General features: G+C 42.3%; 2 protein-coding genes across 4 annotated transcripts in view; one reads left to right on the top strand and one right to left on the bottom strand.

Annotated features, from left to right (window-relative positions):
• pdlim7 (PDZ and LIM domain 7) overlaps positions 1 to 6,937 on the top strand; it is an 81,002-nt gene extending 74,065 nt beyond the window's left edge. For all 3 annotated transcript variants that reach the window (XM_031797198.1, XM_031797200.1, XM_031797199.1), the window contains exons 10-11: positions 1,924 to 2,039; positions 3,865 to 6,937. In XM_031797198.1, the coding sequence (XP_031653058.1) occupies positions 1,924 to 2,039; positions 3,865 to 3,951 (203 nt within the window). In that variant the 3' untranslated portion in view covers positions 3,952 to 6,937. The remainder of the gene's footprint in view (positions 1 to 1,923; positions 2,040 to 3,864) is intronic.
• A 13,242-nt stretch (positions 6,938 to 20,179) lies between these two features.
• The window catches only part of LOC116354984 (netrin receptor UNC5A-like), a 28,984-nt gene continuing 25,510 nt past the window's right edge, over positions 20,180 to 23,653 (bottom strand). Inside the window, exon 4 of the mRNA XM_031797275.1 lies at positions 20,180 to 20,552. Coding sequence (XP_031653135.1) covers positions 20,387 to 20,552 — 166 coding nt within the window. The 3' untranslated portion in view covers positions 20,180 to 20,386. The remainder of the gene's footprint in view (positions 20,553 to 23,653) is intronic.

The raw sequence follows: 23,653 nt of genomic DNA, 5'->3' as shown, positions 1-23,653 counted from the left end.
ATCCCTCCCCCACATGCAGCAGCAACATCACTGATGTCATCCCTCCCCCACATGCCGCAGCAACATCACTGATGTCATCCCTCCCCCACATGCCGCAGCAACATCACTGATGTCATCCCTCCCCCACATGCAGCAGCAACATCACTGATGTCATCCCTCCCCCACATGCAGCAGCAACATCACTGATGTCATCCCTCCCCCACATGCAGCAGCAACATCACTGATGTCATCCCTCCCCCACATGCAGCAGCAACATCACTGATGTCATCCCTCCCCCACATGCAGCAGCAACATCACTGATGTCATCCCTCCCCCACATGCAGCAGCAACATCTCTGATGTCATCCCTCCCCCACATGCAGCAGCAACATCACTGATGTCATCCCTCCCCCACATGCAGCAGCAACATCTCTGATGTCATCCCTCCCCCACATGCAGCAGCAACATCACTGATGTCATCCCTCCCCCACATGCAGCAGCAACATCACTGATGTCATCCCTCCCCCACATGCAGCAGCAACATCACTGATGTCATCCCTCCCCCACATGCAGCAGCAACATCACTGATGTCATCCCTACCCCACATGCAGCAGCAACATCACTGATGTCATCCCTCCCCCACATGCAGCAGCAACACTGATGTCATCCCTCCCCCACATGCAGCAGCAACATCACTGATGTCATCCCTCCCCCACATGCAGCAGCAACATCACTGATGTCATCCCTCCCCCACATGCAGCAGCAACATCTCTGATGTCATCCCTCCCCCACATGCAGCAGCAACATCACTGATGTCATCCCTCCCCCACATGCAGCAGCAACATCACTGATGTCATCCCTCCCCCACATGCAGCAGCAACATCACTGATGTCATCCCTCCCCCACATGCAGCAGCAACATCACTGATGTCATCCCTCCCCCACATGCAGCAGCAACATCACTGATGTCATCCCTCCCCCACATGCAGCAACAACATCACTGATGTCATCCCTCCCCCACATGCAGCAGCAACATCACTGATGTCATCCCTCCCCCACATGCAGCAGCAACATCACTGATGTCATCCCTCCCCCACATGCAGCAGCAACATCACTGATGTCATCCCTCCCCCACATGCAGCAACAACATCACTGATGTCATCCCTCCCCCACATGCAGCAGCAACATCACTGATGTCATCCCTCCCCCACATGCAGCAGCAACATCACTGATGTCATCCCTCCCCCACATGCAGCAGCAACATCACTGATGTCATCCCTCCCCCACATGCAGCAGCAACACTGATGTCATCCCTCCCCACATGCAGCAGCAACATCACTGATGTCATCCCTCCCCCACATGCAGCAGCAACATCTCTGATGTCATCCCTCCCCCACATGCAGCAGCAACATCACTGATGTCATCCCTCCCCCACATGCAGCAGCAACATCTCTGATGTCATCCCTCCCCCACATGCAGCAGCAACATCTCTGATGTCATCCCTCCCCCACATGCAGCAGCAACATCACTGATGTCATCCCTCCCCCACATGCAGCAGCAACATCACTGATGTCATCCCTCCCCCACATGCAGCAGCAACATCACTGATGTCATCCCTCCCCCACATGCAGCAGCAACATCACTGATGTCATCCCTCCCCCACATGCAGCAGCAACATCACTGATGTCATCCCTCCCCCACATGCCGCAGCAACATCACTGATGTCATCCCTCCCCCACATGCCGCAGCAACATCACTGATGTCATCCCTTTCTTTCTTATTTGATCTGTTGTTGATCTTCTCAGACCAAGACCTTACAGGGGGGAGAAAAAAAGTTTTGCTGATGAATATGGTAACTCTCAATCTCTCCCCACCTCTCCCCTCCTCCTTTCTATCACTAACCTCTCTCCTCCACTTCCCTGTTCCCTCTCTCCCTCTCCCTGCAGATTATGAGAAGATGTTTGGTACTAAGTGTCATGGCTGTGACTTTAAGATCGATGCTGGGGACCGCTTCCTAGAGGCCTTGGGATACAGTTGGCACGACACCTGCTTTGTCTGCGCTGTAAGTCTCCTGATTCACCTGGACCTCTGTCTATGTCACCTCCATCCATCTCTACCTGTCTACCTCACCTCCATCTCCATTCATCTCTACCTCTGTCTATGTCACCTCCATCCATCTCTACCTGTCTATGTCACCTCCATCCATCTCTACCTGTCTACCTCACCTCCATCTCCATTCATCTCTACCTCTGTCTATGTCACCTCCATCCATCTCTACCTGTCTACCTCACCTCCATCTACATTCGTCTCTACCTGTCTACCTCACCTCCATCTCCATTCATCTCTACCTCTGTCTGTCACCTCCATCTCATTCATCTCTACCTGTCTACCTCACCTCCATCTCCATTCATCTCTACCTTTGTCTGTCTACTCCATCTCCATTCATCTCTACCTTTGTCTGTCACCTCCATCTCCATTCATCTCTACCTCTGTTTACCTCACCTCCATCTACATTCGTGTCTACCTCACCTCCTTCTCCATTAATCTCTACCTCTGTCTATGTCACCTCTATCTACAGTTGAAGTCGGAAGTTTACCTACACTTAGGTGGGAGTCATTAAAACACGTTTTTCAACCACTCCACAAATTTCTTGTTAACAAACTATAGTTTTGGCAAGTCGGTTAGGACATCTACTTTGTGCATGACACACAGTTTTTACAACAATTGTTGACGGACACACTATTTCACTTATAACTCACTGTATCACAAGTCCAGTGGGTCAGAAGTTTACATAAACTAAGTTTACTGAGCCTGTAAACAGCTTGGAAAATTCCAGAAAATTCCATCATGGCTTTAGAAGCTTCTGATAGGCTAATTGACATCATTTGAGTGGATGTATTTCAAGGCCAACCTTCAAACTCAGTGCCTCTTTGCTTGACATCATGGGAAAATCAAAAGAAATCAGCCAAGACCTCAGAAAAATATTGTAGACCTGGTTCATCCTTGGGAGAAATTTCCAAACGCCTGAAGGTACCACGTTCATCTGTACAAACAATAGTACGCAAGTATAAACACCATGGGACCACGCAGCCGTCATACCGCTCAGGAAGGAGACTCGTTCTGTCTCCTAGAGATGAACGCACTTTGGTGTGAAAAGTGCAAATCAATCCCAGAACAGCAGCAAAGGACCTTGTGAAGATGCTGGAGGAAACAGGAACAAAAGTATCTATAGCCACAGTAAAACCAGACCTATATCAACATAACCTGAAGGCAATGCTACCAAATACTAATTGAGTGTATGTAAACTTCTGACCCACTGGGAATGTGATGAAAGAAATAAAAGCTGAAATAAATAATTCTCTCTACTATTATTCTCACATTTCACGTTCTTAAAATAAAGTGGTGATCCTAACTGACCTAAGACGGGGAATTTTTACTAGGATTAAATGTCAGAAATGGTGAAAAACTGAGTTTAAATGTAGTTGGCTAAGGTGTATGTAAACTTCCGACTTCAACTGTACCTTCGTCTCTACCTGTCTCTCCTGAACCTGCTCCAACCTACGTCTCTCCTGAACCTGCTCCAACCTACGTCTCTCCTGAACCTGCTCCAACCTACGTCTCTCCTGAACCTGCTCCAACCTACGTCTCTCCTGAACCTGCTCCAACCTACGTCTCTCCTGAACCTGCTCCAACCTACGTCTCTCTACCTGTCTCTCCTGAACCTGCTCCAACCTACGTCTCTCCTGAACCTGCACCAACCTACGTCTCTCTACCTGTCTCTCCTGAACCTGCTCCAACCTACGTCTCTCCTGAACCTGCCCCAACCTACGTTTCTCTGCCTGTCTCTGTCGTCTCACCTCAGTCTCTCTCTCTCTCTTCTCTCTCAGTTCTGCCAGATAAACCTGGAAGGGAAGACGTTCTACTCTAAGAAGGATAAGCCGCTGTGTAAAGGCCATGCCTTTGCTCCCGTCTGAAAGGGAGGGGGGAGAGAGAGGTGGTTCAGAGGGGACAGGAACCATTCTCTGAACCCTGAAGACCTCCGCATCGCACAGCTCCAGTCACTCTCCACTCCACTGCAAACCAGACAGCTTTTCAGATCCTCACTATCGCTCAGCTAAAGATGTGTTCACATATACTTCTATCCCTGGACTTTTCAAATGCATCCTGTGCTGGCTCCCTCCCACTGGCTCCCTCCCACTGGCTCCCACTCGCTCCCTCTGCTGTCAGTCATACTTCCTGGTCTCTTAGTCTAAGATCTGAAGGAATTTGATGTCAACCTTTTTCCAACTAACTGCCTAGTTTCTCTGTTGTTCCTCATAGCAGGTTACTCTAGTATCATGTTGTAGTGTTATTACAAACAGAGTCATTTCAAGCCTTAGCTCATTGCTGTATGTCTCATGTATTACCAGTGAACCACTGAATATGAATATATATATATATATATATGTGTGTCATTCTCCCTCTGTGATTGTGATGCTAACCACTGGTGTTGTCAAGTCATTCTTTACTGCAATGTGTCTAGTCAGTTCAACTGTTTGGGCAGCGGCTGTTAGTTTGGTAAAATATCACACTTAGCTCCATTTCACTTTGAAGTGACTTCAAAGTTGAACCAACCATTTTAGTGTGTCATTTTCTAAGATGTTACATTGAACTATCGCTCCACTACCGACTTCATTCAAAGTCCCCTCTTAGTCTTTGGTTCGTTTGATGCCCCTCTATACTCTAGTACTTAAGGTAATATAAGGGGCAACCTTGGTAATGGGCAACCTTACTGCAGTACTGTTGGTAATGGGTAACCAACAGTACTGCAGTAAGGTTGCCCATTACCAACAGTACTACAGTAAGGTTGCCCATTACCAACAGTACTGCAGTAAGGTTGCCCATTACCAACAGTACTGCAGTAAGGTTGCCCATTACCAACAGTACTGCAGTAAGGTTGCCCATTACCAACAGTACTGCAGTAAGGTTGCCCATTACCAACAGTACTGCAGTAAGGTTGCCCATTACCAACAGTACTACAGTAAGGTTGCCCATTACCAACAGTACTGCAGTAAGGAAATCAGTCAATTGAAAAAAATTAATTCGGCCCTAATCTATGGATTTCACATGACTGGGCAGGGATGCAGCCATGGGACGGCATAGGCTGTCAGCCAATCAGATTCATTTTGTTTTACCACAATAGGGTTTTATCACGTCCGTCCCCCTTCCCACACGGGAAGAAGCCGGATGTGGAGGTCCTGGCATGGTTAAACGTGATCTGCGCTTGTGAGTCCGGTTGGACGTACTGCCAAATTCACAAAAAACAACGGTTGGAGGCATTTTATGGGGAAATAAAGATCCAATTCTCCGGCAACAGCTCTGGTGGACGTTCCTTCAGGCAGCAGGCCAATTGCACTCTCCCTCAACTTGAGACATCTGTGGCAATGTGTTGTGTGACAAAACTGCACATTTTAGAGTGGCCTTTTAATGTCTCCGGGACAAGGTGCACCTGTGTAAATAGAACCCTATTCCCTATATAGTGCACTACTTTAGACCAGGGCCCTATTCCCTATATAGTGCACTACATTTTAGACCAGGACCCTATTCCCTATATAGTGCACTACTTTAGACCAGAGCCCTATTCCCTATATAGAACACTACTTTAGACCAGAGCCCTATTCCCTATATAGTACACTACTTTAGACCAGGGCCCTATTCCCTATATAGAACACTACTTTAGACCAGAGCCCTATTCCCTATATAGTGCACTACTTTAGACCAGAGCCCTATTCCCTATGCCCCATTCCCTTTTATAAAGTAGTGCACTATATAAAGGAAATAGGGAGTACTTTAGGACACAGATCATATTGCACTGGTCACTATAGATACTGTAGAAAACTCCATATTGATCCCAGAATACTTCACTTCACGACAGCTATATTAGTAATTGATTTGTTTAAATTGGAATAGTACATCATAAAAAGGATTTAGTATTTTGAAGCATCACTATCCAAAATACTATTTATGGAAATAAACTATAGCTTGTTTACAGGGCTGGGGGTCAAATCCAGTTTAAACTATAGCTTGTTTACAGGGCTGGGGGTCAAATCCAGTTTAAACTATAGCTTGTTTACAGGGCTGGGGGTCAAATCCAGTTTAAACTATGGAAGTGAGATCTCACAGAACATTTATAGAATATCGTTACAACTAATTGACTGTTGGAGTTGGAATTGACCCTAACCTTTTTTTTTTTTTTATGGGATTTGTAGTCATTGTTGTCCTGGGATTTGTAGTCATTGTTGTCCTGGGATTGAAGTCATTCTATACAAGTGGCTGTGTGTATTGAACCAAATACTGTATAATCTAGGGCTCTATTCAATCCCAATCTTTCAAATTCATCTTTACAACGTTAATTAAATTTAAAAGCAATGTTCCGAACTGGGTTTTTTTGGCGGAGACTGCATGGTAAATGCTGTATATATCGGCTCAATAGCAAAAAAAGTGAAATCTGTAACGCTTCAGCAACACCTGTTTGAATAGAGCTCAAGTCTCACAAGAGGCCTGTGAAGAAGTAGTTATTTGTTGGGTTTGAAACCAAATAATTGAGTAATAATGTATTTGTTTGTTTGCAGAGGGCTGAGATGGTTCTCGTCTGACATGAACCCATTCCTACAATTGTACACAATGTCAACCTAATGGTCTGATTCCCCCACTAACGTCAACTTCTGCTCCAAGAACAATAGGATTATAATTATAGAATTTAAAAAATGAAATTGTTGTTGTATTAAAGTATACCAAGTGTCTTTTCAAGCTTTGCACACTGAGCTTTTACGAAAAAATACTTAAATTCGAACGAAAAACTGCTGTATTCATGTGTACACGCTAGAGATGTTTTTAGGGGAATAATTGATATCCTTGATAGATGAGCTGTATTGTGTATTAGAACCAGTTAATGAATAAATAAATAAAATGTCTATGGAATGCACTCTCTTTTCCCTCTGCAGACCCGGCGCCGGAACGAATCATTTAGACAGGCAGTTTTTCGTCGGACCTCCTATGATCGGGAGTTTCAAGTTTGAGGAAAGCGTACAATGTGTCCGACCATTTCTACCGATCTGTTTGGCGGTTATGAATAGTCTATTTTATATACAGTGGGGCAAAAAAAAAGTATTTAGTCAACCACCAATTGTGCAAGTTCTCCCACTTAAAAAGATGAGAGAGGCCTGTAATTTTCATCATAGGTACACTTCAACTATGACAGACAAAATTTGAAAAAGAAATCCAGAAAATCACATTGTATGAATTTATTAGCAAATTATGGTGGAAAATAAGTATTTGGTCAATAACAAAAGTTTATCTCAATACATTGTTATATACCCTTTGTTGTATTATGAAAATCACAGGCCTCTCATCTTTTTAAGTGGGAGAACTTGCACAATTGGTGGCTGACTAAATACTTTTTTGTCCCACTGTATACACGTTTCAATGATGAACCGTTTTCGTTTCTCAAGCATTGTCACGTGGTTAATCATAGACAAATCTCAAGTAAAATGTCTAAAAGTTAAACATGTTACCATTGAAAGAGCACTAGCCTCTTTTAATATGGACACACTGTGATCCAATTGGCTGCTAAAGAAATGAGAGCATAGAACGCAGAGAGCCTATAGGCCAAATGCAGCAGTAGGCGTAGGCCTATAACTCCCATCAACAACTCAGTAAAATACATAGGCCATAAAGCCGACAATTAAAAACAGTCGAAAATATGCAGATGAAAATTCCGCTTCTTTCAATCACCTTCATCTCGCTTCTCCGTCTGTCTGCCTCCCTTTTCTATCGGTCTTCACTTGAGCTATTGCTTGTGAAGTTCAACATTGTATCAAATTATCACAGGGCTCAGAACAGGGCAGAACGGCTGGCCCTTAAAAGTACACGGAGAGCTAACATTAATGACATGCAAGTCAATCTCTCCTGGCTCAAAAGGGGAAGAGAGATTTGACTTCCTCATTACTTGTTTTTGTAAGAGGTATTGATAAACTGAAGGTACTGAGCTGTCTGTTTAAATAATACTAGCACACAGCTCGGTTACCCATGCATATCCCACAAGTCCAGAACAGACTATGGGAGGAGCACAGTACTACATAGAGCCATGACTACATGGAACTCTATTCCACAGTACTACATAGAGACATGACTACATGGAACTCTATTCCACAGTATTACATAGAGCCATGACTACATGGAACTCTATTCCACAGTACTACATAGAGCCATGACTACATGGAACTCTATTCCACAGTACTACATAGAGCCATGACTACATGGAACTCTATTCCACAGTACTACATAGAGCCATGACTACATGGAACTCTATTCCACAGTACTACATAGAGCCATGACTACATGGAACTCTATTCCACAGTACTACATAGAGACACGACTACATGGAACTCTATTCCACAGTACTACATAGAGCCATGACTACATGGAACTCTATTCCACAGTACTACATAGAGACATGACTACATGGAACTCTATTCCACAGTACTACATAGAGACATGACTACATGGAACTCTATTCCACAGTACTACATAGAGCCATGACTACATGGAACTCTATTCCACAGTACTACATAGAGACATGACTACATGGAACTCTATTCCACAGTACTACATAGAGACACGACTACATGGAACTCTATGTACTACATAGAGCCATGACTACATGGAACTCTATTCCACAGTACTACATAGAGCCATGACTACATGGAACTCTATTCCACAGTACTACATAGAGCCATGACTACATGGAACTCTATGTACTACATAGAGCCATGACTACATGGAACTCTATTCCACAGTACTACATAGAGCCATGACTACATGGAACTCTATTCCACATCAGGTAACTGATACCAGCAGTAGAATCAGATTTAAAAAGCAGGTAAAAAATACACCTCATGGAACAGCGAGGACTGTGAAGTAACACAAACATAGACACATGCATACACACACACGATAACATACGCACTACACACACACACGTACACATGGATTTTGTGTTGTAGATGTGTGGTAGTGGAGAATGGGCCTGAGGGCACACATTTATTGTGTTGGAAATTATTTTATGAATGTATATTGTAATGATATAACTGCCTTAATTTTGCCAGACCCCAGGAAGAGTATCTGCTGCCTTGACAACAGCTAATGAGGATCCATAACAAATACAAAACTGGGTCTGGTACGAAGCTGTTGCTAACGAACTTGCAACATTGTATCAACTAGCCTATTCCGGGCCCTCCGAGGTTCCTGCGCCAGGGAACTCGAACAGAACCCTGTTGTATTTATGATGTTTGTTTACACTGGATCATATATGGTGATCATCAGATCATAATATTTCTCTCTTTCACACCGATGCTTGGTGATTATAGACGCCAGGAGTGTTCAAATACTGACGAACTATCATTCGCAATAGAAGTTTTTATTTGAAAGAAAACGAATAAAAAGAAAGAAGAAATGAGTGGTGAGTTACGACTATCAGAAAGAAATATTTGCCAATTGAGCACGTTCCTACATATGCATCCATTCTGCACCTTATCTTCGCCACACTTCCCCTTCCTTTTGATGCAAAAAAAGTTTAAAATAAAGTTCTTTAGATGCTTTTCACTGACAGCCGTAACGCAATAATCAGGTAGACATATTGTCATGCGCGCTACCCAAATTGCAGACGTCGCAAACACACTTGTGGTTTTGAAACAATCCACAGCTATCTTTTTGTTTAAATGAGCTAGTGATCCTCTGTGGCTAAGTGATGCTCCCTACTGAAGTCTTTTCTATTGTTTTATTTAGACAGGATTAATGATATCATTTTACTTTAGGGGAACCCATCATCCTGCACTGTGCGCCTGCTGAATCCGGAGATTCACCCTATTTATTTATTTTGTATATATTGAACCTTTATTTAATTTGAGAACAAATTCTCATTTACGATGACGGCCGACCCCCAGCCAAACACAGACGACGCTGGGTCATTGTCCGCTGCCCTATGGGCCTCCATATCATGGCCGGTTGTGATACAGCCTGGAATCGAACCATGGTCTGTAGTGGCGCCTCTAGCTTTGAGATGCAGTGAGCGCTGCGCCCCTTTATCCAAAAAGCAGGAATGCAGGCAACAAGCTTAGGTCTGCATATTATTGCCATAGAATCGCATTGGGACTGTACTGGACAGATTTTTGGCAAGAGTGAGCCCTCTCACTTCGCCTCACCCTCTCTGATGAAACCACAGTATCTCACCGGAGAAAGCATCTGAGAGAGCGAAATAGTGCCCCTCTATATCTATCTGTTTATCTGATGCTTATAGTATGACATACTCTTTTGGTCCAGACAGCATCAGTCCGTGTTGCCCAGCAACAGCCCCAAAACATCACTGCTCTAGAGGAGATCTGCATGGAGGAATGGGACAAAATACCAGCAGTAGTGTGTGGAAACCTTGTGAAGACTTACAGAAAACATTTGACCTCTGTCATTGCCAACAAAGGGTATATAACAAAGTATTGAGATAAAATTTTGTTATTGACCAAATACTTATTTTCCACCATAATTTGCAAATAAATTCATTAAAAATCCTACAATGTGATTTTCTGGAGAGAAAAAAATCTCATTTTGTCTGTCATAGTTGAAGTGTACCTATGATGAAAATTACAGGCCTCATCTTTTTAAGTGGGAGAACTTGCACAATTGGTGGCTGACTAAATACTTTTTTTGCCCCACTGTACCTTTTCCTTGATGGCCAAAAAGCTCAATTTTAGTCTCATCTGACCAGAGTAGCTTCTCCCACAAGCCTTTTGGTGAACACCAAACATGTTTGCTTATATTTTTCTTTAAGCAAAGGCTTTTTTTCTGGCCACTCTTCTGTAAATCCCAGCTCTGTGGAAAGTACGGCTTAAAGTGGTCCTATGGACAGATACTCCAATCTCTTCTGTAAATCCCAGCTCTGTGGAAAGTACGGCTTAAAGTGGTCCTATGGACAGATACTCCAATCTCTTCTGTAAATCCCAGCTCTGTGGAAAGTACGGCTTAAAGTGGTCCTATGGACAGATACTCCAATCTCTTCTGTAAAGCCCAGCTCTGTGGAAAGTACGGCTTAAAGTGGTCCTATGGACAGATACTCCAATCTCCGCTGTGGAGCTTTGCAGCTCCTTCAGGGTTATCTTTGGTCTCTTTGTTGCCTCTCTGGTAAATGCCCTCCTTGGGATGCAGACTCTCCCTAGCCATTTTGGGATGCAGACTCTCCCTAGCCATTTTGGGATGCAGACTCTCCCTAGCCATTTGGGTTACGTCCCCAGGGTCTTCTGTTTGACTAAAAGCACTGAAAGTAAAACTCTTCAGCCGTTGTTTTAACAATATATAATTTATTTACATAGATTTCAGGTTGAATTACTATACAAACCTTTCTGAAATGTCATCGTTAGATATATACATAAGGCCAAGTAAACACTTGAAAGCACTTAGAAATGAATTTCCAAAATTCTACCCACAAATCCATATCATCGTTATCATTGTCTGAAAAGTTACATAAAAGGGCCTCGACTAAACAGACGCTTTTTTTGACCACACTTTACACTGAGTATACAAAACATTATGAACACCTGCTCTTTCCATGACATAGACTGAAAGCTATGATCCCTTATTGATGTCACCTGTTAAATCCACTTCAATCAGTGTAAATGAAGGGGAGGAGACAAGTTAAAGAAGGATTTTTAAGCCTTGTGACAATTGAGACATGGGTTGTGTCTGTGTGCCATTCAGAGGGTGAACGGGTAAGACAAAATATTTAAGTGCCTGTGAACGGGGTATGATAGTAGGTGCCAGGCGCAGTGGTTTGACTGTGTGAAGAACTGCAACGCTGCTGGGTTTTTCACACCCAACAGTTTCCTGCGTGTCCACCATCCAAAGGACGTCCAGCCAACTTGACACAACTGTGGGAAGTATTGGAGTCAACATGGGTCAGCATCCCTGTGGAACGCTTTCGACACCTTGAAGAGTCCATACCCCGACAAATTGAGTCTGTTCTGAGGGCCAAATGGGGGGGGGGGGGATGGAGGAGAGTGAAACTCAATATTAGGAGGGTGTTCCTAATGTTTGGTATAGCCAGTGACAATAAGGAACAGAAAAGTTTTTAAAAATAAATTTAAAAAATGAATTATATAATTGCATAAGCGCTGTGTTGCGTGAGATACATACAGCATTTATTTTACTTGCAGAAAGGCAAGGAACATTGAATCAAGGAAATAAATAGAGAAAACATATAGAAGTCGATTTATTTTCTGTTGAGAAAAGGAAATTGATTTCAGTCAGAGTGAAACATCAAGATCACACACATGGAAATTCTTGACACTGAATAACAATGATTGAAGCTGAGGAAATGTAGTGTGTGAAAGGTATCCATTTGTACAACTCTCTTGGGTAAAAGCGTCCATGTCATTTAAAAAAACGGTCAAACTTGAGCTTTCAATCCGAGAGAGAAGAAAGCTTTGTGACAGAAATGGCATTTGTCATCCATTATGACAGCTAGTGATGTTTGTGTCAGACAAAGACCACGGAGTCCCAAATTGCACCCTATTCCCTATGTAGTGCAATATGTTAGCCCAGGTCAAAAATAGTGGACTTACATAGGGGATAGGGTGCCATTTGGGAGCAATGCTAAGTTAGATGTTATCTGTAGTGGGTGGGTGGGAGTCTGGGTCCAGTGTCTTCCGGGGGTGGTTTGAGATACTCAGCTGTTATGCACTTAGAAAACACATCACTGTCCATCATGGAAAAGGTGATAACGACTGTGCTACACAGGCATAATCTCACTAGAGAACTGCCATGAACCATCTATGATGTGATGGATTGTGGATTGTGCAGCCAGGTCACCCGTGACACAAGTCAATATTCGACGTCCATCCGGCCACTAGGGGTCAACAGCGAGCACTTACCTTCAAGCAGGTTTCTGTTTTACTATGGGTGATGGGGGTGGTGGACAGGCAAGAGCATCTGCCACTGATTTTAAAGGTTGCGAATTCAAATCCAGCGATTAAAAATCTGTTTATTTTGTTTTAAGCCCAACCCTTACCTTAACCAATCAGAGTTAATGCCTAACCTTCACCTTAAACACTTGGACATTTGGATCAACTACGAAAATTGACGTTTGAGAAACATGGATGAACGTTTTATTCTGACATGAGACTGTGAGAGCTGGTTGGAAATGTCTGTGTGTGTAAACTATTGGTGTTCTGTCTCCAGTAGTTACCAGTGTAGTGGTGTTCTGTCTCCAGTAGTTACCAGTGTAGTAGTAGTGGTGTTCTGTCTCCAGTAGTTACCAGTGTAGTAGTAGTGGTGTTCTGTCTCCAGTAGTTACCAGTGTAGTGGTGTTCTGTCTCCAGTAGTTACCAGTGTAGTAGTAGTGGTGTTCTGTCTCCAGTAGTTACCAGTGTAGTGGTGTTCTGTCTCCAGTAGTTACCAGTGTAGTAGTAGTGGTGTTCTGTCTCCAGTAGTTACCAGTGTAGTAGTAGTGGTGTTCTGTCTCCAGTAGTTACCAGTGTAGTGGTGTTCTGTCTCCAGTAGTTACCAGTGTAGTAGTAGTGGTGTTCTGTCTCCAGTAGTTACCAGTGTAGTGGTGTTCTGTCTCCAGTAGTTAGCAGTGTAGTGGTGTTCTGTCTCCAGTAGTTACCAGTGTAGTGGTGTTCTGTCTCCAGTAGTTACCAGTGTAGTAGTAGTGGTGTTCTGTCTCCAGTAGTTACCAGTGTAGTAGTAGTGGTGTTCTGTCTCCAGTAGTTACCAGTGTAGTGGTGTTCTGTCTCCAGTAGTTACCAATGTAGTAGTAGTGGTGTTCTGTCTCCAGTAGTTACCAGTGTAGTAGTAGTGGTGTTCTGTCTCCAGTAGTTACCAGTGTAGTGGTGTTCTGTCTCCAGTAGTTACCAGTGTAGTAGTAGTGGTGTTCTGTCTCCAGTAGTTACCAGTGTAGTAGTAGTGGTGTTCTGTCTCCAGTAGTTACCAGTGTAGTGGTGTTCTGTCTCCAGTAGTTACCAGTGTAGTGGTGTTCTGTCTCCAGTAGTTAAAGTGTAGTGGTGTTCTGTCTCCAGTAGTTACCAGTGTAGTAGTAGTGGTGTTCTGTCTCCAGTAGTTACCAGTGTAGTGGTGTTCTGTCTCCAGTAGTTACCAGTGTAGTAGTAGTGGTGTTCTGTCTCCAGTAGTTACCAGTGTAGTGGTGTTCTGTCTCCAGTAGTTACCAGTGTAGTAGTAGTGGTGTTCTGTCTCCAGTAGTTACCAGTGTAGTGGTGTTCTGTCTCCAGTAGTTACCAGTGTAGTAGTAGTGGTGTTCTGTCTCCAGTAGTTACCAGTGTAGTGGTGTTCTGTCTCCAGTAGTTACCAGTGTAGTAGTAGTGGTGTTCTGTCTCCAGTAGTTACCAGTGTAGTAGTAGTGGTGTTCTGTCTCCAGTAGTTACCAGTGTAGTGGTGTTCTGTCTCCAGTAGTTACCAGTGTAGTAGTAGTGGTGTTCTGTCTCCAGTAGTTACCAGTGTAGTAGTAGTGCTGTTCTGTCTCCAGTAGTTACCAGTGTAGTGGTGTTCTGTCTCCAGTAGTTACCAGTGTAGTAGTAGTGGTGTTCTGTCTCCAGTAGTTACCAGTGTAGTGGTGTTCTGTCTCCAGTAGTTACCAGTGTAGTAGTAGTGGTGTTCTGTCTCCAGTAGTTACCAGTGTAGTAGTAGTGGTGTTCTGTCTCCAGTAGTTACCAGTGTAGTGGTGTTCTGTCTCCAGTAGTTACCAGTGTAGTGGTGTTCTGTCTCCAGTAGTTACCAGTGTAGTAGTAGTGGTGTTCTGTCTCCAGTAGTTACCAGTGTAGTAGTAGTGGTGTTCTGTCTCCAGTAGTTACCAGTGTAGTGGTGTTCTGTCTCCAGTAGTTACCAGTGTAGTAGTAGTGGTGTTCTGTCTCCAGTAGTTACCAGTGTAGTGGTGTTCTGTCTCCAGTAGTTACCAGTGTAGTAGTAGTGGTGTTCTGTCTCCAGTAGTTACCAGTGTAGTGGTGTTCTGTCTCCAGTAGTTACCAGTGTAGTAGTAGTGGTGTTCTGTCTCCAGTAGTTACCAGTGTAGTGGTGTTCTGTCTCCAGTAGTTACCAGTGTAGTAGTAGTGGTGTTCTGTCTCCAGTAGTTACCAGTGTAGTAGTAGTGGTGTTCTGTCTCCAGTAGTTACCAGTGTAGTAGTAGCGGTGTCTCCATATACGGAGATGACGTATTTTTAAAGGAAAGAAAAGTGTAGAAACGTATTCATCAAAACAGTCTCCCTTAAAGGTAGACTCAGTGAGATGACAAACGAGAAGATATTGAGATCAGCAAGATGCAAGACTTTGCTCTCAGAGTACCTGTGTTGGTGCAGGGTGTTGGCTGTATGCTCTGCTACAGCGTGGTAGCTACGGGACAAAAACACATGAGAACACAAGTCTCGTGCCTCAATGCTCTTCGTTGTTTGGAACTTCACCAGATATTGTGTTTTCCTGAATCGCTGAGTCCACCTTTAATCTTTAGCAGTATAAGAGACCTCAGATGAAACAGCAGAATGTTAGGCAAACACATTACAGAGTTACACTTTGACAAATGTTACACCAGTTTGTTTAAAGTTTGTAACTTTTTTTTCGACTCCATATTAAAATATAATGTACATTTCTATACAAAGTAGTGATATAATAAAGGGGTTTTGTATTACTGGTAAACCAAATAGTATGAAAACGGAAACGATTGGCAAAGGAAATGAGAAAACAAATCGTTTTGATGTAATTAGTCATTATAGGGACAAATCAAGAGGAAAACAGATGTGCTCATTGGTACAAACCAACGAGTTACACTGAGACAACGTGGTAATTCACTAACAATATGGGCTTGTATCCCAAATGGCACCCTATTCCCTATATAGTAGTGCACTACTTTTGACCAGAGCCCTATGGGATTTCCTATGGGCCCTATTTCCTATGCGTGCCCTGGTCTGAAAGTAGTGCACTAAATAGAGAGTAGGGTGACATTTGAGATGTAGCTAAATAGGTAACTATGGTAATTCACTCATGTTGTTCAGAAGATGAAGTGGCCTCAGATGTTATTCAGAAAACTTTGGTTTACCGATTCTGCTGACAAAAACATGATGTAAAAGTGACAGTATCCAGCTGGTATAGAGAAGTATTTACACATTACATTATGATGAAGTAGCTGTTCCCACACAATGGAAAACACAGGGCCTATTCCTCCAGGATGTTACTACATTAGTCATGTGGTCAACGAACCAGGAACTACGGACAGAGTCGTCTGTTCTGACGATGTTCTGTAATCATATATTGAACAGAAATATCCTTTGACCTGGGTTGTTACAAGAACTGCAAACGAGAAAGAATGTCAGCGTTCAGGAATACTTGGTTAAGTCATGACCATCGTTGTTATCCTAAAGTATAAAGAAAAGATCTGACACATTCTGTATTTCTCTCTGCCATTGTGTCCACCAGAAGAAAATAAATATTCTCTCTCTCTCTCACTGTCTCCCTCTCTCTCTCTCTCTCATCTGGTCTAAAGTAGTGCACTATATAGGGAATAGGGTGCCATGTGAGATACATATTGTGGCTCTACAGGGTTGACTCCACCATCATAGCACTGGGAAAGAACCACTTTGTAAATTAACATTTGTCCCAAATGGTACCCTGTTACACCAGGGCCCTATGCACTATATAGGGAACAGGGTACCCTGTTACACCAGGGCCCTATGCACTATATAGGGAACAGGGTACCCTGTTATACCAGGGCCCTATGCACTATATAGGGAACAGGGTACCCTGTTACATCAGGGCCCTATGCACTATATAGGGAACAGGGTACCCTGTTACACCAGGGCCCTATGCACTATATAGGGAACAGGGTACCCTGTTATACCAGGGCCCTATGCACTATATAGGGAACAGGGTACCCTGTTACACCAGGGCCCTATGCACTATATAGGGAACAGGGTACCCTGTTACATCAGGGCCCTATGCACTATATAGGGAACAGGGTACCCTGTTACACCAGGGCCCTGTTTTAGAAATGAGTTTTGAAGAGAGGGAAAGAGAGCGAGGGCGAGAGAGAGATAGATGGACTCACCATGATACATTTAGTAATATTACATTTGAAACAAAAAAGCAAAATCTACATTGCTCTTGGGCTTAAAGTAAAAACAACGGTAATCACTTCTGAAATGTATCTGACCGATAACTAACTTTTACTTTCTAACCAACCAAAAATAGAAAATATTGATTTGAGAGCAGAAGAGCTGCAGACAGCCTAAATGGATACATTATGTTACAGACTCTGTACTGCGGTGAAGTTTCACTTTGACTTGATACAGTACGGCAACAATCAAACAGAATATCTACGACATGTGTTCTTTAGAATCGTGAGATGTGTTCTTTAGAATCGTGAGATGTGTTCTTTAGAATCGTGAGATGTGTTCTTTAGAATCGTGAGATGTGTTCTTTAGAATCGTGAGATGTGTTCTTTAGAATCGTGAGATGTGTTCTTTAGAATCGTGAGATGTGTTCTTTAGAATCGTGAGATGTGTTCTTTAGAATCGTGAGATGTGTTCTTTAGAATCGTGAGATGTGTTCTTTAGAATCGTGAGATGTGTTCTTTAGAATCGTGAGATGTGTTCTTTAGAATCGTGAGATGTGTTCTTTAGAATCGTGATATGTGTTCTTTAGAATCGTGAGATGTGTTCTTTAGAATCATGAGATGTGTTCTTTAGAATCGTGAGATGTGTTCTTTAGAATCGTGAGATGTGTTCTTTAGAATCGTGAGATGTGTTCTTTAGAATCGTGAGATGTGTTCTTTAGAATCGTGAGATGTGTTCTTTAGAATCGTGAGATGTGTTCTTTAGAATCGTGAGATGTGTTCTTTAGAATCGTGAGATGTGTTCTTTAGAATCGTGAGATGTGTTCTTTAGAATCGTGAGATGTGTTCTTTAGAATCGTGAGATGTGTTCTTTAGAATCATGACGTAAAATCTATGGCCTGCCTAAAAGTCCAGCTCATTTCCTTTTTAAAACCATAGGTGATGACAGATGGATAAACAGATCAGATTACACCACAGGGTTAATGGATGGATAGTGAGTGGATGTCATAGACCCTAGAGTGATAACCGTGTGTTTTTTCCAGTTGCAGAAATAAATCTACTCTGCAGCTTGACCACACATTGGTAAGAGAGCGGCAAGACAGATTTCTCTGGGAGGTTAGATGAGATATTGAAACACTATTTTGTTTGTCTCTGACTAAACATAAACATAGATAATCCATCTTGACATTGTGACGTTGTCTTTTCATGATGTCCATGGATAATGTAATTATTTTGCATATTGCTACTTTGTGGCCAAGTTTGGCCCATGTGTTGGTAAATGCTTGTCGGTCATCTCATCCTAAGTCTCTTGGATATAAGGCTATACTTTAAACCTTGATGGCTACTGAACTTGACTTAAACAACATAAAGAGCTCTTTCCACTCCTGTCTGACATAGTTATATACCATACCGTGTACCAGATATCCTCTCCAGGATTCAATCCGATCATGTTTTGCCGACAATGCACCTTTTTAAAGGCAATTTCCAATTGAGCTGACATATGCACCCTTTACCTTGAATGTAATCGCCGCAAATGTGGGAACATTGCCTTTAACAGATGCATTGTCGACATCGCCATACGGATTGAATCCCCGCCTTACTTTGACAAAAGCACATCACCCAGAAACAACTTCACAGGACCAGCTCCCTCCCAGGTCCTGCTTTCCCCAGACATCCGGGATTTGAATGGAGACATGGGGTAGATCTAACATAACATACATGAACCCTGTTCCCAAATCCTGCTTCTGTTTAGCTCCTCTTGTCTCATAGAGGAGAGGAGAGAGAGGGGGAGTGTTCTTCTCTTCTCTTCTCTCTTGTAAAGGAGGGGAGAGAGAGGGGGGAGTGTTCTTCTCTTCTCTCTTGTAAAGGAGGGGATTGAGAGGGGGAGTGTTCTGTTCTTCTCTTCTCTCTTGTAAAGGAGGGGAGAGAGGGGGGGAGTGTTCCATTCTTCTCTTCTCTCTTGTAAAGGAGGGGAGAGAGAGGGGGAGTGTTCTGTTCTTCTCTTCTCTCTAGTAAAGGAGGGGAGAGAGAGGGGGAGTGTTCTTCTCTTCTCTCTTGTAAAGGAGGGGATTGAGAGGGGCAGTGTTCTGTTCTTCTCTTCTCTCTTGTAAAGGAGGGGAGAGAGGGGGGGAGTGTTCCATTCTTCTCTTCTCTCTTGTAAAGGAGGGGAGAGAGAGGGGGAGTGTTCTGTTCTTCTCTTCTCTCTTGTAAAGGAGGAGAGAGAGAGGGGGAGTGTTCTGTTCTTCTCTTCTCTCTTGTAAAGGAGGAGAGAGAGGGGGAGTGTTCCGTTCTTCTCTTCTCTCTTGTAAAGGAGGGGAGAGAGGAGGGAGTGTTCCATTCTTCTCTTCTCTCTTGTAAAGGAGGGGAGAGAGGAGGGAGTGTTCCGTTCTTCTCTTCTCTCTTGTAAAGGAGGGGAGAGAGAGGAGGAGTGTTCCGTTCTTCTCTCGCATAAAGGAGGGGAGAGAGAGGGGGAGTGTTCCATTCTTCTCTTCTCTCTTGTAAAGGAGGGGAGAGAGGAGGGAGTGTTCCGTTCTTCACTCGCATAAAGGAGGGGAGAGAGAGGGGGAGTGTTCCATTCTTCTCTTCTCTCTTGTAAAGGAGGGGAGAGAGGAGGGAGTGTTCCGTTCTTCTCTTCTCTCTTGTAAAGGAGGGGAGAGAGAGGAGGAGTGTTCCATTCTTCTCTTCTCTCTGGTAAAGGAGGGGAGAGAGAGGGGGAGTGTTCCGTTCTTCTCTCTTCTAAAGGGGGGGAGAGAGAGGGGGAGTGTTCCATTCTTCTCTTCTCTCTTGTAAAGGAGGGGAGAGAGAGGAGGAATGTTCCATTCTTCTCTTCTCTCTTGTAAAGGAGGGGAGAGAGAGGAGGAGTGTTCCATTCTTCTCTTCTCTCTGGTAAAGGAGGGGAGAGAGGAGGGAGTGTTCCATTCTTCTCTTCTCTCTTGTAAAGGAGGGGAGAGAGAGGGGGAGTGTTCTGTTCTTCTCTCTTGTAAAGGAGGGGAGAGAGAGAGGGAGTGTTCCGTTCTTCTCTTCTCTCTTGTAAAGGAGGGGAGAGAGGAGGGAGTGTTCTGTTCTTCTCTTCTCTCTTGTAAAGGAGGGGCGAGAGAGGGGGAGTGTTCTCCTCTCCTCTCATGTGTCTGTATATTCTACCCTGTTCCAGTCCTCTCCTTTTTTAGGGGGCCGATCTCAAATAGCACTCTATTACCTAGGTAGTCCCCTACATTGGTGCACTATCTAGGGAATAGGGTGCAGTGTTGGGACAGTGTGGGACAGAGCTAAGGCTAGCACTCTCCGTCTGAGACCAGGAAAATCATAGCTTCCTGTTTGCCGATGTCGGCCATGACGGTGGCCAGCTGGTTCAGGTTTCCACTGTGGAAGTGTTGGGCCTCCCACAGATCCAGAATCACACTGGTGGGACTCGCCTTGGACGCAAAGAAACTCATGTGCCTGGAGAGGAGAGGAGAGGAGGAGGGAGAGGAGAGGAGAGGAGAGGAGAGGAGGAGAGAGAGGAGAGGGAGAGGAGAGGAGGGAGAGGGGGAGAGGGGGAGAGGGAGAGGAGAGAAGAGGGAGAGGAAATGGAGAGAGAAGAGTGGGGAGGAGGGGAGGGAGAGGAGAGGAAACGGAGAGGAGGAGGAGAGAGAGGAGAAGGAGAGTGATTGGAAGAGAGGGAGAGGAGAGGAGGAAGAGGAGAGGTGAGAAGAGGGAGAGGAGTGAGGAAAAAGGGAGAGAGAGGGGGGAGAGATTCATTATTCAATTCATTATGGGTTGTTTATTGTCCCTTGTTGACGTTTCCTTCCCCCAATACTGCACTGTAAAATCCTTAGTGAGTCCTTGTTGACATTTCCTTCCCCCAATACTGCACTGTAAAGTCCTTGATGTGATGTGCTACTGACATAATCTGTGCTCCTCTGCAGCCCTGCTATACATTATGCTATACTATACCACACTATACTATATACTATACTATACCACATTATACGATACTATACTATACCACATTATACGATATTATACTATACCACACTATACTATATACTATACCACATTATACGATAATATATACTATACCACACTATGCTATACTATACCACACTATACTATATACTATACCACATTATACTATATACTATATGATAATATATACTATACTATACCACACTATGCTACACTATACCACAATATACTATACTATACCACATTATACGATACTATACTATGCTATTCTACATACTATACTATAGACCATACTATGCCAAAACTAAACCATACTATACTATGCCACACTATACCATACAATACCATACGATATATTTACTAAATACTATACTACATACTATGCCATACCACACCACACTATACTATACCTCACCATACTATACCACACTATACTATATTATACTATACTACACTCTACAACACTATATTCTATATTCTATATTCTACACCATACTATACCACCATGTACTATACTACACCACACTATACCACACCATACTATACTACACTATACTATAGTATACTGCACTATACCATATTATACTATACTATACTACTATACTATACTATACTATACTCTGCCAGACTATACTATACCATATTACGCTATACTACATTACACTATACTATATTACACTATATTACGCTATACTATATTACACTATACTATATTACACCTCACTACACTATACTACACTATACTATATTACACTATACTATATTACACTGTACTATATTACACCATACTACACTGCACCATTCTATACCACACTATACTATATTACACTATACTATATTATACCACACTATACTATACCACACCATACTACACTATACTGTATTACACTATACTATATTACGCTGTACTATATTACACTATAGTACACTATATTCTAGTATACTATACTACACTACACCATACTATACCACCATGTACTATACTATATTATACTATAATATACTACACCACACTATACCACACTATACTATACCACACCATACTATACTGTAGTATACTATACCTTATTATACTATACTATACTATATTATATTATATCATACTATATGATGTTATACTATACTACACGATGCTATATTATACTATACTATGTCAGACTACACTATACCATATTACGCTATACTATATTACACTACACTATATTACACTACACTATATTACACTATACTACACCACACTATACTACACTGCACTATACTACACTGCACCATTCTATACCATACTATATTACACTATACTATATAACACCATACTACACTATACTACACTATACTATATTACACTACACTATATTACACTACACTATACTATATTACACTATATTACACTATACTATATTACACTATATTACACTATACTATATTACACTGTACTATATTACACTATACTATACCTCACTACACTATACTACACTATACTATATTACGCTATACTATATTACACTACACTATATTACACTACACTACACTATATTACACTATATTACACTATACTATATTACACTGTACTATACCTCACTACACTATACTACACTATACTATATTACGCTATACTATATTACACTACACTATATTACACTACACTACACTATATTACACTATATTACACTATACTATATTACACTATACTATATTAGACTGTACTATATTACACTATACTATACCTCACTACACTATACTACACTATACTATATTACACTACACTACACTATATTACACTATATTACACTATACTATATTACACTATACTATATTACACTGTACTATATTACACCATACTACACTATACTACACGGTACTGCACAAACCATGTTGCACTATATTACACTATACTACAATATACTACACACTATACTATACTACATTGCACTATATTACACATTACACTACATTATTACTACATTACACTACAATATACTACACTACACCATACTACAATATACTACACTAGGCCATACCATACTATACTACACGGCACTGCACTATACTATACTATACTATACTATACTGGGTCATACCGCACAATACTATACTATATTGCATGGTATTACACTATACTATATTACACTACAATATACTACACTACAACATATTCTACTACACTAGGCCATACCACACTATAGTATATTGCACTATATTACACATTACACTACATTATTACTACATTACACTACAATATACTATCCTACACCACACTACAATATACTACACTACAACATATTTTACTACACTAGGCCATACCACACTATACTATATTACACTGCAATATACTACACTGCACTACAACATTTATACTACACTATGCCATGCCACACTATACTACACAATATTACACTATACTACATTACACTAAAATATAGTACGCGGCACTATACTACAATATACTATACTATGCCATACCACAGTATACTATATTGCACTATATTACACTATACTATATTACACTATACTATATTACACTATACTATATTACACTATACTGTAAGCCAACAATATACATCAAACCATTCATTTTGGAAGTCTTATCCTTTCAG

Source organism: Oncorhynchus kisutch, linkage group LG19 (genome assembly GCF_002021735.2).
Source record: "Oncorhynchus kisutch isolate 150728-3 linkage group LG19, Okis_V2, whole genome shotgun sequence".
Classification (NCBI taxonomy): Eukaryota; Metazoa; Chordata; class Actinopteri; order Salmoniformes; family Salmonidae; genus Oncorhynchus; species Oncorhynchus kisutch.
The sequence above is the reverse complement of the archived record's forward strand: the minus strand, read 5'-3'. Positions and strand labels throughout refer to the sequence as shown.